At 34.7% G+C, this 18795-nt stretch overlaps 1 protein-coding gene across 5 annotated transcripts in view; it reads left to right on the forward strand.

The window, feature by feature from the left end:
• TDRD3 (tudor domain containing 3) overlaps positions 1–18795 on the forward strand; it is a 171847-nt gene that overhangs the window by 118287 nt on the left and 34765 nt on the right. For all 5 annotated transcript variants that reach the window (XM_044249844.1, XM_044249845.1, XM_044249847.1 and 2 more), the window contains exons 11-12: positions 11381–12231; positions 17743–17868. In XM_044249844.1, the coding sequence (XP_044105779.1) occupies positions 11381–12231; positions 17743–17868 (977 nt within the window). The remainder of the gene's footprint in view (positions 1–11380; positions 12232–17742; positions 17869–18795) is intronic.

Consider the following 18795-nt stretch of genomic DNA (forward strand, 5'->3'; position numbering starts at 1 on the left):
ATACCCGTTCTAAGTTGAAAATACCATAAGTCAAAATGCATTTAATACACCTTAGCCTAGCTTAACTTAAATGTCCTCAGAACACTTATATTAGCTTAGAGTTGAGCAAAATTATCTAATACAAAGCTTATTCTTTAACAAAGTGTTGAATATCTCACATAATCTATGGAATACTGAAATTAAAAATATGCTACAGTGCTGCACATGTAATGTCCCGACTATAAATGTAAATTTGGTAGTGATTTGAATTTAATAATTAAATGTAAAATACTATATATGAATTTAGGGATAACCTTAGTGAAAAATTTTAAAGGAAATACAGAGAAAAATTGGTTTAAATCGGCTTACCACAAATTTGAAATGCACTTTTTAAAAACATATCTTAGAAGGGCATTTTAAGAATAGAAAACCAAAAATTGAGGTTAATAAATGTCTTGATCAGGTACTGCAGAAGTGTGTTGTGTGTCCTGTTGTATAGATGTTAATTGATATATTTAGGAAAAAACTAAATTAAAAATATAAGTAACAAAAGAAAAGGAAAATGGCCCATGATCTCATCACCATATTCTGTTTTTGTTTCTGTTTGAGATCATTCTAACATACAGATGCTTTTTGTCCTAACAATAAAATATAACAATATTTCTATGTAATTATATATTCCTGCCAGCATAATTTTTAATGGCTCCATAGTAAACGATCATTATTCCATTGATGTTGTTAGTAATTTAAAAGTTTCTAAACTCTGCTATAACAATAACTTTCCAAAATAATACTTTAGTAAAATTATTTACATAGTAATAGTTGTTTTCAGGCAAATGTATAGAAATCAAGTTATTTGGCATACATAGTTTTAAGATTTGTTAACCATGCTATCTGTTGTGATATATAACTGATTTTCTTTGGTACTTAGATCTATAGAAGATAGATATAGGTTTTTATCAGGATGCTGGGACACACTAGCCTCTTTTTTATTTTTCCCATTCTTCTGTTTTCCTCCTCCTCCTCAATTAATGGTCCATTCATTTAAGCATTTATTGACCATAAAAATAGAATAAGCAGCCATTACTGAGCATCTTCTATATGCTAGGAACTGTTCTAGATGCTTTGCATACTGTTAATTCATTTAATCATTTGCGAATGCAAAATGTGTGTTGTTATTTCCATTTGACATATAAGTAATAAACTTGAGGGGATAAAACATATTACCCATAAGAATTCAAGAAGTGGAACGTGGCCCCTTGTCTGTCTGATTCCTAACTCAGAACTCTTTCTATGGTGCTCTGTTTTGAAGCACCTATTGGTTTAAGGGGAGAAAGAGCAATCAAGAGTTTAATTTTAAGATACATTAATTATTAAAAATCAAGGAGAGACATCAAGGATGCAGTTGAATTTAGAGATCAAGTAGGGATGGAGGAGCCAGTAAAGGAAGCTGAGAAGCCAGTTGCCAAAGAAGTAGGAATATGGGAGAAAGTGAGAGATAAGGATGGAAAGTGTCCATTGAGTTGACTGAACATCAGCAGTGTACAGGTAAATGTTTAACAGCAGGCTCTGGGAGAAGAGGTGGGGGCAGGGGAATGCCCTTGTTTTTTTGCTTTTCCTGATTTCTATGGTGTAAATATTTTCACTGCTGCCAATTTCAGACTATCAACAGTTTAACAACTGGCTTCCAGATTTTTCTGAAAATTTAATGTCAGTTGTAGTACAATGTTTAAGTTGGTTCTAGCATACACTGATTGAAGAAAACCTTGACAAAAATACTGCCAGTGAAGTGGTGGAGTTAGAAGACAAGCTGAAGGATATCCAGTAGATAAATGTTATAGGGACAATAAAATGATTATTTTGAAGAGACTGGTTAGAAAGAGCATATTTAAGTTATATGTTAAGCTATATGCTTGGGATGATGGATGATTTTTCTTGCTGCCTATCACATTATATTTTTAAATGGTTGTGTTTTATTTTTATGATATGTGGAAAACATAATCATTTAATAACTACTTCTGTTTATATGAACCTGCAAGGCATGAGACATAATCCTTGGTCTTATATTTTATAATCTAAGTCAGAATTCATACAGAATAAATTTGTAGAGGAAGTCATTTTTTATTGAGGAAACAAGTATATAAATTTCGAGCTGACAGACAAATTTTTAGAGCCAAAGAGTTTTATGATCATTACAGAATATACACAACATCTAAAGATATTTTATACAAAAAGTCCTGATTTGTATTGTTGAAAATTTTGAGGTAAAAAAATTTATGTATAAAGTGGCTGAAATATAGACATAGAAATATTAGAAAGTGTTATGCTTCATTTATAATGTGAATTCACATACCAGTTAGTTGAGACCAGCTTTTTGTAACAAATGCCTTTAATGATTTATTTCTGTTTTGTTTTGCTTCTTGGAGGATTACTCTGCAGTAGTTTCAGCTATTCAACTTGAATCATTTTAGACATCAGTAGGTAACCTGTTGTACCACGGTACTGTGGCTTTTTAAAAACAGTGTTGTAGCCTGGGTGGCTCAGTGGTTTAAGGCCTCTGCCTTCAGCTCGGGTCATGATCCCTGGGTCCTGGGATCGAGTCCCGCATGGGCTCTCTGCCTGCCTCTCTGCCTACTTGTGATCTCAGTCAAATAAATAAATAAATAAATCTTAAAAAAAAAAAAAAAAGTGTTGTAGCCAAAAGTGGACATTCCTTTGCTTTTTCTTTATAAAAATCCTCTTTACTTTCTTTTTTTTTTTTGTCCCTGAAAATAAAGTAGCTTTAAATTTCACTAGCATATTTTGACTTCAAGTTGTTCTTATTTTTGTTTTGCTATAGTTTTCTGTAAAATTTGCAAGAAATGTGTTAGAAAGATAATGTGGAATCTAAAATTATCATACTCATGATCCTGGGAAATTTTAATCAGCTTGGAAGAAAAGATCACACAAGTTAAGTTTAGTTTCTTACGTTTGACTGATGCTTCCTATATGAGAGCTTTAGTTGTTTTGAAGCATTATCCTTTTGGTTTTTGCAAGTTTGATAATACGTGACATTTTAGTTGGTGTTTCTAGTGTATTTTCTGCAGTAAACATTGATATTTGATTTAAAGCAAAAATAATATAAGTTGTTATTTCTAAATGGTTTCTGACTTAAAAGTTTAGCATCTCTTGTATAAATGCCCAGTTTATCAGGAAGGGAATGATACTTGACTTACACAAGTGCACTAGTGCACACTTGAACTAAAGGCATTAATGGCAGTGAGTAATATAGGATGAGAGTAAGAATGCAGTGTTACGTTTGATTAAAAATTCTTGCGTTTATGGGGCACCTGGGTGGCTCAGTGGGTTAAGCCTCTGCCTTCATCTCAGGTCATGATCTCAGGGTCCTGGGATTGAGCCCCACATTGGACTCTCTGCTCGATACGGATCCTCCTTCCCCGCCTCTCTCTGCTTGCCTCCCTGCCTACTTGTGATCTCTCTGTCAAATAAATAAAATCTTAAAAAAAAAATTCTTGTGTTTATTATATGTCCAGGATATGCTAGGAAGATGAAATAATCCAATTTCTGAGGCGTTTTATAAGAAACACAGAAATGTGACTGACAGAATTTATTTAGCTATCAAAGTTGATTGAAAGGAAAGGAATAAGGAATGGTCCTTTATAGTTTAGGGTTTAATGCATTAGGATTAAGAGCTCTGATGACTCAGGTAAAATGGCACAGCTACAGGGAACACGTTAGGCTCCACAAAGCAGTGTCACCATACCCCATTACCTCATCTTCTCTAATGCTTCTTCATTAGAAGAGACAAGCATTATACCCATAGAGGGGTGACCCAGAAAATGTTTTTTCTTCTTGAAATTGTTCGAAAATACAGATTACAGGAGATTGCGCTACCATGGTGATATGAACATACAGTACTAATTACCAAAAAGAGCCCTTTATTTTTAAAAAATGATTTCTCTTTAAAAGAGCTGTGTATACTCAGTCTGGGAAAGAGTGAATGATCATTTATTCATTCCACAATATTAACTTGAGGCTTACCATGTGGCAGATACTATGTTAGAAGGGATATATTGGTAAAAGAACATAGTTCAGAGATATTAAAGTCTAGCACAGGAGAGAGATTCTGGCTGTTCTCTTCTGTGCTGTTGTGTACATTGCTGTGCACAGAGCGAGGGTGCGTGGCTCAGTCTCTGTGGGGTTGGAGGAGAAGGACCTCCCAGGAAAAGTGAAATCCAAGCTGAGAACCAAAGAGAGGCTAGAGGGAAGACTCCTGGGACATGCTCAGGCACTGTGCAGGCATGGGTGCATGTGTGATCATAATCCACTGAAAACACTCAGAACATGACTTTTCTCATTTTCCAGGAAGTGAAACTCTGTTTTAGGATATCTCTGAGTTACAAATGGAGAAAAGGCCAAATTGTGGCTAGAAATGCCCTCTGGCTAGGATGTAACAAAATTTTTAATGTGTTCAGAGGTAAAAGGAAAATTAAATTAATCCACAGACATATTTTACATATGAAACTTGTGATGTAGCCATATTCCTACAATTTGTTTATAAAGAAGGAAAATCAGCCAAGTTAAGCATATGTATTCTCATTTAATGAATTGATTTATATTTTTATGGTAGTCCTAACCTCTGTTCCCTGAGGAAATACTGAAAATGACTCATGATTACTAATGATTTAATGCTACTAGCACAATGGTATCTTTGTTGCAGGGAAGTTAATACTGAAGTCTGGAGCCTGACTGCTTGGTTAATCCCAGCTCTACCCGAGTTAGTTGTATGACCTTGGTCAAGCTTCTACAACTTCTTTATTTATAAAATGGGAATGTTACTATACTTGTACCCTGAGCTAAGTTCATTTGGTCTTTTAACTATATGAGGAATTTTATGTACTCCCCAAACTAAACTTTTTTTTTGGTTTTCTTTTGCGTTTGTAAGAACTGGCTTGGACTTTGCATGCCTTTTAAGTATGACTGGAGAAGGGACATCTTTGCAGGTGTATCACGGGTGCGTGTTGTGTGTTTTCTCAGTGTTCTCATATTTATTCATTTATAGCAGCAATGATTTTATGCTTCATGCCCCCCTCTTTTTTCATTGACTTTTCATTCTGTTTTTAAAGGGGATTTGAGATACTAAAGGATTAATTCTGTGAACACTGAGTATTATAAATAGGTTTATTTGTGAGATTAGCCTTAAGCTTAATGTATATCACAATTATGAAAGAATATTATGAGAATAAAAAAACTATATCTTTGAATAATGAAAGAAAAATGCCATGTCAGATTACCAGTGTTCATTTTTGTGTCCTTTTATTCTGGGATTTGCTGGGGGTTTTGTTTTTTGTTCATTTTTTAGATTTTCTTTCTTTATTTGACAGAAAGATAGGGAGAACCAGAGAGTCTAAGTGGAGGGAATGGTAGAGGGAGAAGAAGCATGGAGCCCGGCGATGGAGCTTGATCCTGGGACCTGGGATCACGACACTCAGCCAAATGAGCCACCCAGGGGTTCCTGGGATTTGCTGTTTTTATATAGCGTAATGGACATCAATTTTGGGGTATTGAGATATATACATATATAAACTTTTCCCCCTTGAAATTAATAACTAGTGGTGATTATGTTTTTATCTAAAATTCTGCCTGCAAGGATGTTTTCAGGGACACATTATGAGGCAAGTTTCCAGCCCAGGACTTTTATGTGTGGTGTTGCTTCTTGGATTACTCTTCTTGACTTTCATTGTATTGCTTCTCATCTTTAGGGTGCAGCCAAAGCACACTTCCTCACAGAACTTTTCCTCCTAAATTGGTATACTCCCACTCCTCCCAGTTTTATATAGAAGTCTACATATTTCCCTCTTAGTCATTATCACAATTTTAAACTGTTACTAGTTTACTTATTTGTTGTCTGCTGCTTCCTGTTATACCTAAAGCACCACAGGATAAAGAGATTATGAGTCTTACCACAGCTTTTTATAAAGTGACTAGAAGAGTGTTGATGCTTTTCCAGAGTCCATGCTCACCTAACTATAGTATAGAATAACTGAATGAAGAAAATATGTAGGTAGCATTATTCCAATTTTCAAAGGTCACACAGTTGCTCAGTGATAGGACTGGGATTTAATTCCAATTGTCAGTCTAATCCAAAGACCTCATCCGGACCATGAGAAAGACAATTTCACAACTACTTCCTAATTGATTCTTCACCATAATCTTGTAATAATTATAATTATCCACACTTTCCAGATGAAGAATCTCAGTCTCTTTGTGATTTTGTCAAAGATGCATCACTCAGAAGTAGGAGAATGAACTTGTTTGGCTTGAGCTCAGTGTTTTTATGTTGTGCAGTGTTTCTCTGTAATCACTGAACTCGATCTCTGTCCCAATGTGCTTTGATGCAAACCTTTCTTACAGAAAGTGTATTTTCTATTTCAGTGTTGCCCCCTTAGCTGAGCCCAGGTGACAGTGTTAAACAGGTAATGATTTTGAACTTAGAAGCTATCCCATTCCCATTGTTTTTAGTAACTGTATCTTTCCTTTAATAAATACTACTGAATACCATTTGTTTGACTTAAGAAAACAATGCCGAGTAAGACTTACACACCACCTTCATTTTGGTTAATACATAATAATATTTAAAGTACCTTCTTAAAAAAAAAAAAAACATGGAATGTCAAAATTAATGAGATGCCTCTGGGCATGGAAAATGGGAAGATGGCCTTGATACACAGTTGATTTAAAAAGTATACAGCAGCTGTTGAGATGTGCATGAGTCTGCTTTTTTTGCTTAAAAATAAATAAAATATGTATAGATATGTCTGTATGAATTATATAAAAAGGAAGAATAACCTCTGAAAATGTTAATATTGGCTATCCCTAGAGGTAGGTTTGGGTAGGCAGAAGGTAGTACTTTCATTCTATTTGTATTTCTTATGATAGGATTATGAGTGACTTTTTTACTTTTTAAAGTATTTCTTAGTATTTTTTAATATAGAAAAATTTCAAAGGGTGTATAAGAGAATTTTATCTGGAGAATGTTTATAATATTTTAAATGAAAAACAGTATTAGAGTAAGATTTTGATTTTCTGATCTATCTGAATTTTCTCTATAATATGATTTTTTATAATTTGACGGTGAAGTTTTTACTAAAGCATTCTTTCTGCCCTATTTTCAACAACAACAAGAAAAAGAAGCACAAAGGGAAAAATAAATAAATCAAGGAAAGGATCCTAACTAGAGGTAGGGGTTGGAAGTAGGGGATATGTGTAAATAGAGAAGCAACTTATTATCCAAGTATTTAAATTTGTTTGCATTAATATAATGCTAATAATAATCATAATAGTAACAGTGACAGCTCACATTTACTGCATGCTTAGTAAAACCAGGTATTGTCCTAAGTACTTTGCATATATTAACTTAGTTAATCCTCTGTTATCCCTTTCTTAAAGAGGGGGCTCTGAAAAGTTATCTCTTGTCGAGAATTACAAAACTATTACCTGTCCGAGCTGTGTTATGACCTATGCAATCCTTCTCCAGAGGTTGTACCTGACACACTGCTGTCTCTGTCAGTTTGTGAGATTCCAGATACCAGTCCAACTCTTAATAAGGGTTTTAGGTTTTTTCTGCATTGATAAAAGACTTACAGTTTTAGGTCAGGAATCTGGTAGTATCCAAATTTTCCTAGTATCCAGATTTATTTTTTCAGCCCATCAGGGATTGGTAAAAAGCCTTTGTGATTTCTGCATCTCACCAGAAGTGAACAGATGTAGGGGATAAAATTGTAGCCAACACATTGGTTGCATTCTGTTTTGTTTCTCTGGTCAGGCAGCTTGGCATAGTGGGAAATAGTGGCTTCAAGGAGAATTGAGTTTAAATTCTGGCAACATTCTCTAGCTTCTAGCCTTCTTTGTTTCTTTATTTGGAAAATAAAGATAATATTGCTCTTCAGGGTGAATATGAGAATTACATGAAATAATATAGACAAAAGACCTTCAGAGTAGAGTCAGGCACATAGTAAAATCTTAATAAATACTAAGTCACTTCTGGTAGATATCTCAGAATAAGTTGAAGAATCATCAGGAAACAAAATATACCGGATTTTTAACTATAAAATGCAGGTACAACTAATACTGGAAAATGAATATTCAGTGGGGAAGTATTAATATTTTAAGATGCCCGATTAATTCAGCACATTCCTATATACAAACCCAAATAGTTTGTGGCAATTAGTAAATTCATTTTTAATGACCCTTACATTTCAAATCATGAGAATGTAAAACATTATAATCAATTATCTTAAAAACATACATTAGGAACTTATGGTCTGGTGTGATAGGAAAATTTTATCACAAGTCAGACTAAATTCATACAGCAATCTTTTGTTAGTTTCTTCATTTGAGCTTTTATCCCTTTGCTCTTTTAGGGGCTCTGGGCTGGTTCAGTCAGTGGGGCATGCGACTCTCCATCTGAGGGTCATGAGTTCAAGCCTCACACTAGGTGAGGAGTCCACTTAAAAAAAAAAAAAAAAGAGGCTATCAGGTTGATCTTTTAGATGTTTTCACATTTTTGTCCATTTTTTTATGAATTTTTCCATTGTTTTTGCTAATCTCCCCCTTTTTTCTCCTATTTAAAATTAAATGTTACCGATTTCTATATATGTTTTTGTTTCATGTTTCTTCTTCAGGTCATTTAAAAAAAAAAAAACCCTGCATTTTATCCCACTGCCTATATGGAAAAATATCTCAGTATATTTATTACTAGAGTGTCGCATGTGGTGTTGAGTAGTTTTTTGGGGTGGTTTGAAATCATCATGCCTTCTGAAGAAGTGTGGCAGAGAGCAATTAGATTCTGAGGGAGAACTATGAAGATTTATTTCTGTTTGATTTTGGGGCTATTTCTTTATTTAAAATAAAATTTTCCACAATTTAGTAATTGAGCATATTCTGTTATTTAATAGGTTAGCTCACTTTGAAAATACTTTCTTTGTATCTCACTTCATTACATAACACCCTAAGAAAAGATACTGGATTTAAACACATTCAAGAATGATGAAACATTTAAGGACCTTCCTTTCTTGACTTACTGTTATTCTTTTTTTTTTTTTTTGAAAGAAAATGGTTGTATGTGAAAACTGTGTTCTTTTAAAAGTACCGTTGTATTTTCTGCCTTATTAAAATAAGTTTATTTCTAAGAGCAATTTTTATTTTAAACAATAATTTTCTGTAGGAATTCTTCTCTCACTATTATTATCCCATAATAAAGTATATTCAAAATTAGTAAATTACTTTTTTATTCTGTAATCTAATGTACATCATCAAATAAATATGGAAATCTTGTCCTTTTTTTTCTTTTAGAAGAACTGAAATCAAACTCTCCCACACCTACATTCTGTATACATGGTTGTCCATTTTTTTTATATACATGATTATCCAGATCCCTATCTGTAATCCAGGATACTTAGTTGCTCTTGTGATGACCAAAGTTATTTGTACTTCCTGACCATCATAGATATTGGTGGCCCTAATTGGCATAACTTAAAAATTGATTCCTAAACATAGCAGTTCTAAAATTTATGCTTCTCAAATATCTATTCAAACCTAATTGACAGCAAACAAAATACCTTCATATTTTACTTGTTTTGGAGGCTGAAAATTTCCTTCAGTGCACTCTGCAAGGGACCTCTCTCTGTTACATAAATCTTAACATCTTGAGACTACTGTGAGGACTATTGATAATGTATATAAAGGCCGGTATATGGTGCCTAATACATAGCAGATAGTCAGCAAGAGGCAACTGCTGTTTTTATTCTCTAAGAATGACTGAAACAAATGCCAGTACCTGCTTTCTGCTGAAAATGCTCATTTGTGTCCTACTTACGTTCACTCTTCTTGCCTCCCTCAATTATCATTCTTGGATAGTAGTGCCAGCAGAAACTAAAGGTGGCCATTTTGCTTCTCTCTAAAGAAAAATATAATATTGACTGCAGTTGTTAAAAATAAGATACTTGTGTTATATTTATAAAGCAGGTCTTGAGAAAGGGTGATTTTTAAAAACTATCTCTTTAGTCTTGGCTTCTCTTTGAGATCTTGTATATTCGAAAAAATATGTATTCTTTGTCAAAATTAATGGGTGATTTGGCTGGGTATAGAATTGTACTTAGGAAATAATTTTCCTTTAATTTCAAAGACATGTAAAGCCTATTAGATTGGCTTTGACTTCCAGTGGTTGTATTGAGAAGTTTCTTGCCATTGTGAGTCTTGATCTTACTTTGTCACTCAGGAGCTTTTAAGGGTCTTCTCTTTTTCCTGTCATTTGAGACATTTTACCTGGTACCCTTTGCCTTCAGTGGGTGTTTGAAAATGTATGGAAACAGTTTTGGACGTCAGAGTGACTAGGGAGGATGCTTTGGGATTTAGTGCCTGGGTATGAGAAAGGTTAATTTTCTTAAAAAGCAGGAAAGCGTCTCACTCAAAATGTCAGTAGGCCACTGTTGAGAAATACTGTAACCCCTGTATATGACAAGACATGTGCACCAAAGGCCAGTCAATATGTTTGGTAATGAGGTTGTAAACATGCTGTGTGAAACAATGAAGAAAGTATAAATGACAAGTTACAGATTGAAGTACAATAAAAATCACTACATGAAATATAGACAGTAAATTATCCATTAGTATGTATTTACTATGTTACTGCTTTGGGTTACTAGTTGGACATTATCTGCACTATTGTGCTTACTCATATTTTTTACATTTTTTTCTGTATTTCCAAGTATTACCTGCTCTTAATTACTTTGATAAGTCAAAAAAATTATTTATTCTTTTCTATGGTAGGATATCTATTTGTAATCTGAACACATAACAATTCCACATCCAGACAGAGTTGAGGAGTAACATTTTTGCAGAGGCTAGAACTTGACAGACAATGATAGCGTATGTATTTAAATTGAAGTGGAATTTGGGAAAGAGTTGGGAAAGCAATAGTTGTACAGTTTCATAGCAGCTTCTTAGCAGTTTGCAATTCTGTTTCATTAATGTCTCGGAAAGTGAATTACCAGAATAGCATATATGGTTATCTATATTACAAGAATACAAACATTCAAGGACAAAGATAGATTCCTTCTAGATTTCAACCATTGTCTCATGGTTCACATCATTGTTTTACTTCACTGATGTGGCTAGCCAGCCACATTAGTGAAAACTGTAAATTAGAAATACATTAGGAATACAGAACTTGAAGGAAGCAGAGAGGGATTAAGGTAATGAGGTGGGGAGGTAGTGGAAGGTGGTAGAATAAGTAGTTTGGTAATTCATATTAACATAACAATTGTTAGATATTTTTAAATAATCTGGTTCTAATGCAGAGCCTTCATTTAATAATATATAATAAACTTCTGTTTTTCAGAACCTAAGTCACAGCTGCAGCAGCTTCATCAGGGACAGCACAGATTGTCAAATACTGAGCAAAATGGAGTAAAAGATAATAATCAACCAAGATATCTTCCGCGAAATGATACCAGACAGCCAAGAAATGAGAAACCTCCTCGTTTTCAAAGAGACGCCCAAAATTCAAAGTCAGTTTTAGAAGGCAGTGGATTACCTAGAAACAGAGGTTCTGAAAGACCAAGTACTTCTTCAGGATCTGAAGTATGGGCTGAAGAGAGAATCAAGTGTGATAGACCCTATTCCAGATATGACAGAAGTAAAGATACTACATACCCTATAAGTTCTCAGCACAGTGATGGTGCTTTCAAAAAAAGGGATAACTCTATGCAAAGCAGATCAGGAAAAGGCCCGTCCTATGCAGAGGCAAAAGAAAATCCACTTCCTCAAGAATCCACTGATTATAATAATCAAAAACGTGGGAAAAGAGAAAACCAAACAGCAAATCCTGATCATTTTTATGACAGGAAACCACGAACAATAAGTAATGAAACTTTCAGTGGTGTAAAAATTGAAAAACATTTTAATGTAAATACTGATTTCCAGAATCCTGTCCGAACTAATAGTTTCATTGGTGTTCCAAATGGAGAGACAGACATGCCACTGAAGGGCCGGCGAGTAGGACCTATTAAGCCAACAGGACCCATCACAGCTACGCCCTATGATGATAAAGTGTTTTACAGCAGTGGGCCCAAAAGAAGATCTGGGCCTATTAAACCAGAAAAAGTACTGGAATCATCTATTCCTATGGAGTACGCAAAATTGTGGAAACCTGGAGATGAATGTTTTGCACTTTACTGGGAAGACAACAAGGTATGCATGCACTGAAGTTCTCATATACTAGTATTACTAAATGTCACATTCCAGTGAGAGTGTAGACGGCCATGCTTTGGGACTGTGAGTTTTGTTCTATGGCCATAACTGTTTAAAGTCTTTGAACAGATTTATAGATATGTAATTTTTAAAAAGGAAAAAATAAAATATTTAATATTTTTATGAATGGTTAGGGAGAATCAGTCTCAAAACTTGGTTAGGTAAGGTTTGATTTTAGATTGTATATCAGAACAGTATTTAAAAGTAATTAAGGGATGCCTAGGTGTCTCAGTTGGTTGGACGACTGCCTTCAGCTCAGGTCATGATCCCAGAGTCCTGGGATTGAGTCCCGCATCCGGCTCCCAGCTCCACGGGGAGTCTGCTTCTCTCTCTGACCTTCTCCTCGCTCATGTTTTCTCTCACTGTCTCTCTCTCAATTAATAAATAAAATCTTAAAAAAAAAAGTTATAAAAGTAATTAAGTGAAGTTGAACAGTTACTTCATTTATCATTAACTGAACTATCAATGTTTACTTTTCTTCCTACTAAAGTTATACTGATTCACAAGGAAGAAAATGAGTTGAGTGACACAGAGTTAAATTCTGCAGATTTCGTTTTTAAATTGAAGAAAATGTGCAATTGGCCAACTTAAAAAAATAATGGGAAGTTTAATTATTTAGCTAACATTAATGATAATTATTAAGCCAATAATTTAAACATTCTTTAGTTCTATGTTATATGCTGGCTACAGTAGAAAGCAAGAAATCATGGAGAAAGGGAAGAGAAAGACAGATACAAGTCAAGAAGGAATACAGTGGATTTGATAAGAGTCTGGATGAGAGGGATAACACCAATGGGGAACAGGAGGGGAAAGAGGAAAGAGGGACCCTCAGAGAGAAGGACCTTTGCATGTGTTTTCCCTTCCGCCCAACATGCTCTTCTACCAACTATTTTTCTCGTTCTTGAGGCTTGGCTCCAAGATCAGTTCCTGGAGAAGCCTTCTTCCTCTGCCCCTTCCTCCTTCCATCACTGTTGTCTTTCTCAATCAGTGCCTTGTTCACTTTCTAAAATTTACCATAGTATGTAAGTATATTTAGTTTTGGTTCTAGGATTGATAAGCTCTTTCTCTTACCATAATTTTCAGTTTCTTGAAGGCAGGGCTCTGTCTGTCTAGTTTTCCTCGGCAGCCCTGCTTCTCCCACAACGGAGGGATTTCTTAATTACTTGTACACCCTGTAATTAGTTAATTCTGAAGGAGGCACTTATATTGGAAAAAAAGGAGATTGGTAGGAAACTGGACATATCAGCAAGATCATAGTAAAAAACAAAAAGGAGGAGTTATAGTGTTGGAGAGCTGGGTGGATGTGAGGATTAAGTTAAAGAAAAAAATATTTGAAATAAATATTTCGTAGGTAGAGTAGTTTCAGTTGATAAGGTAAGGCTGTGCCCATGAGTATTTGTGTTTGGCTAAAAGGAGTAGTGGGTGCAGTTAACTGTAGTTTTCAGGGAACTGAAATTCAGGCTAGAGAATGTGGTTAGATCTTTTAAAAGCATGCAGTTGGACCAGAGATCAGGAACTGGGGCCTCTTGTGTTCAGTGGATGATGAAGCATAACCAGGGTGTTAGGTGTTTCCCAATGATAGCAAGGAGAAGGGTACGGGGTGGTATAACTAGATGGCATAGTCATGTAAGGTTTTTGTACGAATGTGGGATTGCATCTATCTAGAAGCAGCATCTCTACTGTTGAGTTTTTATTCAAAGCTAGAAGGAGAGGAGGAGACAGCACTAGCGTGTCGTCGTTGCCGCCGCCACCGCCTTCTCCTCCTCCTTCTCCTTCTCCTCCTCCTCTTCTCCCTTCTTCTTCAAGAAAAGCAGAAGCCATTCCAGAAATACCATCAGACAATCTCATTTCTTGGAACTATGTCACTGGCTCTTCCCTTGCTGTTAGGAAGGCCTGGAAAGCAAGTACAGGTGTTCTTCACCACCCAGACTCTTACTCTTACAACTCAGGCTACTCGCTTTCCAACATACAGGACCTATTTGATTTAGATAGTGGGAGACTATTTATGTTTAGCTGTTTCTCCCTCTTGGTAAAGGCAAGTAAAGGTAAAGTAATTGGAAATCAACGTGGGTTGATAGAGCTAAAGGTATCTATCGAAGAGGGAGTGGCTACTTGTGTCAGTTGCTTCTGTGAAAGTTTGATTAAGCTGAGAATGGACAATTTTTTTTTTGTAATGGACAATGTAAGATTACTGGTGATCTTGATGAGCAGAGTGAGCAGAGGAAGTAAATGGAGTTTCAAGTTCAGTAACTTTTAAAAGGGTTAGTATATGACTCATGCTTTCTATTGAAATCACACAAAGATCATGCCCTAGTAATAAGTGCAAAACTAATACAAAAAAGCCATTTCAAAGCCTAAAACCAGCGATTTACAGGCTCAAGGATATCTATTTGTACTCTGCTGCCAAAAGAAAATAGAATATTCTTTTTGTGAAAAATAACATTTTCTAGAACCTCTTCTGTATTTCATATGCAGTGTGTGGTATCCTATAAAAAATTAGGAGATGTGGTTAAAAATGCAGAGAGAGAAAATGAATAAGAAGTTAGCAATAGAGAATAATAACAGACCTACATATATTCAGATATTAGACTCAACAGTTAAGTTCTTCAACAAATGTTGAGCAAACTATAATTGAGTAGCTGCCAAGTGTCAGGTACTTGGGACATATCAGATAGTTCTGACTATGCTCTTACCCTAATTTCTTCAAATACATGATGAAATTATTAATAAAGCTTTATTTTTAACTAGTTATCTCAAAAAATCAAATAATACTGAATTTACCTGTTGCTTTTCTAAATATATTTAATATAATGGCATATAGTTTGTGAAAGAGAGTACCTAACAATTCCCAAAATGTTTTGATCTTTTAGAGTATTCTTAGAATAATTGGGTGATCTAGGGTGACTATTTTAGTTTTAATTGGATGTGTATTTTTATTTTAGAGTGAGCGACTGTGGGCTCTCTAAAATTACACCGTTAAACAAATAATATTCACCCTCTGAAAGAGATGGGATTACTTGTCTTCTGAAAACACCTAATTTAAAAGATAGCTTTTAAATGTTTTGTCAAGAATAATCAGTTTTCCAATTTTCTAACCAGAGACCAACCAAGACAAAGATTTAAGAAAGACATGAGTTATAACTGTTGTTAAGAAACTGCAATCTTAATTGCATTGTAGTGCGATATTGAGGATAATCAACTAATTAGCATAATCTATCATTTAAAAAGTTTCTCATAGTATCTTGCCTTCTCTCAACCTTTATTTCCATAGAAGGATTTGAGAATTTGGGACAATTCTCCTTCTCTCTCCACTGTCATAGTTAGTTCAGTTTTTCTGACCTCAACTGGAATACTGTACCAACCTCCAAAATGGTTTTCTTGTCTTAAACCTTATTCTTCTTCAATTTGTCATTGAAACTACTATCACTGATCCTGGTCTTATATCATGTCATTCTTTCTAGTTAGAATCTGTCGCCTGTGGAACAAATCTAGCCTATAGCATGCATCCAGATTCCCATCTGCTGGCCCTTACCTTCATGTCCATCTGATTTCCTATTGGTTGGCCCTTCTCACATCATGCCATAATTAACTCTAAACTTTTTCCAGTTTCCTGCACTCATCTCCATATTTTATATCTCATTAACTTTCTGTGGAACTCCCTCCTCAATTTTTTTACTTAGCTAAACCTTCTTCATCCCTGAAGACTATAGCCATTGTCGTCTGCTCCAGCAAGTTCTTCCCAAACGCCTCAGCCTTATTAAGTGCAGTATTACTGCACCATTAGTACAGTGCAGTCTGTCTTATATAGAGGGCATTTTTTCCACAGGTTGTTTTTATTAGACTTTAAGCTTCTAAAAGGATCAATTTATTTGTTTTCCTCGGATATAACTCTTGTTTGTTGAACTTACCAGAACTGACATAATTATCTGAGAAGCTTACAATTGAAGCATAGGTCCAGAAATACAGCAATTCACAGATCACGGAAGTGTGAGGTTAAGAAATAAAGGAGGGATAGGTAGATGTGAGCATATATCAAGAACTCTAATAAAAGAAAAATTCCAAAGGAGAGGAAAGGGGACAGGAGGGGAAGGGGACGAAGGAGGAAAGGGGAGGGGAAAGGAAGAGGGAAGGGAAAAGAAAGGGAAGGAAAAAAGGAAGGAAGGAAGGAAGGAAGGAAGGAAGGAGAAAAAAAAAAAAGAAAGAAAAGAAAAATTCCTGCATGGTGTCTCTAAACTTGCCAACATCCAGACTTAGCAAAGAAACACTGTAGATTAACTTAATAACCTTTGTGACGTTAATCAGTAAAAACAGATATTTTTTTTCCCCTGGTATAGTCAGGATAATGTATTTTAGAAGGATGTAGACAATAAGAATTTGTGTTGTCTTTAACATTTTCTATTTTGGTGAGCTTATGAAGAGATCCTGTTAGAGTAGGTAGTGTTATAATAAGGGCATCCAACTGCCATCATTTGAAAGAAATAGTCCTTAAAAGTAAATAGTTTTTTGTTTTCATTTCTCTTCACTAAGGAACATTCAGACCTATAATTTGGGTCCTGAGTGGGTTGACCTGTAGTAGAGCAGTCATAATTAGTTAATTGACCTACTTCCAGTTACCTTCACAGAAAAAAATTTGATTGTTATTGTAATGTAAATCAGCTTGTGAGTTTGTTAATGTGAATTAGTTCCCAGAGCCAGATACATTAGGTAAACTGATAAAAGAAAGTAGTCTGGTCTTGCAGTGTGTCCAATCCTGTAAATCCTGGATCTAAGTCATGTGATTACTCCTTATCTGATATCCCTACTTCACCCCAGCTGCCTGCAGCGACTGTGGCAGTGAGCCTTTTTCTTAAGATTTATTTTTGTAGTATATTTCTGTTTGTTACATAAATTGCTCCATAGTTATATTTTCTGATCAGGACTAAGAATTGTCTGACTAATATTGTAAAAGGGCTTCACTGGCTAACAACAAAACATAACACTAGTTCTTTTTATACCCATTAACATTCACATTAGCATGTGAATATTCTCTACTGACCCTCTTCCTTCTGTCCTGAAATCTTACTGTCAGAACTCCTATGGCTGAGAGAATTTCTCTCCTTTTTTTAGACAGCTTATGATTATCTAAAGGTAAGTTTTCTTTCTTAAAAATATTATTCCCTTAAAAATTTTCTTTCAAGTATTATGTATTTGAAAGTTGCTTAGAGAGTAGATCCTAAAAGTTTTCAAGAAAAAAAGCTTTGTAACTGTGTGTGGTGATGGACTTTAACTAAACTTACTATGGTAATCATTTCACAAGATATATGTATTTCACTAAAAATTAATCTTAAAAAAATGAGCTTTTAAAAAATGCACATTGTATTATAACACTTTGAGTATTTACATTTCCATCAAATATTGCCCTTTGTAGACAATATCGATTGTCATATTTAAAACTGGTTTTTGTCTCCTCAGTTTTACAGAGCAGAAGTCGAAGCTCTCCATTCTTCAGGTATGACAGCAGTTGTTAAATTCATTGATTATGGAAACTATGAAGAGGTGCTACTAAGCAACGTCAGGCCCATTCAGACAGAGGCATGGGTACGTGATCCAAATTCTGTACGGAGGCATAAGCTATTTTGAAGAAAATGCGTAGCTCTAAAAGATTAGTCATAGCAATAAAAACATTCGCCAGTGGAAAAAAATATTTTGAATTTGCTTGAAACTGGCTACTCCTAAAATAAAATTCTAATTGGTTGCATTGAACTACAATAAAAGTGAATGCGTTGGAATTAATTTTTCTTGTGTAATGCTTTGTTATATTATGCTTTGGAAATAGGTGTCCCTTTTTACGTTTGCAAGTTTTTGTGCATATTTTGTTCCTTCCTAGCTTGTTCCTTTAAATTTGACTAAATTATGTGCAGCAGTTGTCAGATTTAAATCCCTGTTGGATACGTGTATATTCTTTATTTTTTTAGTTACATATCAAATTAAGAAAAACACTTTAAATTATACATAAAGTCATGCTGCGTGTACTACATATATATGTACATATGTGTATGTACAGATTGACGATAGTATCTGTTTAATAATTATTTGATTTTATTGCCCAATGTATATCAAAGTTCTGTGATAATTTTGATGATGTAATTTAGAACTATTGGCCTCATGGGAGTCTATTTCATATAAGGACTTATGTGACTTTGTATAGGTAGATTCTCAGCTACATTTCAAGAAAATCAGGAGGGTAAGGCATATTAAAATTAGTTTTTATACAGTTTTTTTTTTAATTTCCCTTCTCTAATTTATAAGTAGCTGTTAATAAACTTATCGTTAGAAGTCTAATTTGTTTCTGTTTCTCTAAAATATCAATATATACTATGAAATTGTATTATTCAGACATTAGCCTATCATTGAAATATGTAGTGTCTCCTCATTTGCTGACTTTAGTTTAGTTTTGGTCTCCTTACATTTTTCTGTCACCACCTCAGTGTCACCTACCCATACCCCATCCCTTCTCCTCAAGAG

The sequence above is a fragment of the Neovison vison genome, chromosome 5, assembly GCF_020171115.1.
Source record: "Neovison vison isolate M4711 chromosome 5, ASM_NN_V1, whole genome shotgun sequence".
NCBI classification, from domain to species: Eukaryota; Metazoa; Chordata; class Mammalia; order Carnivora; family Mustelidae; genus Neogale; species Neogale vison.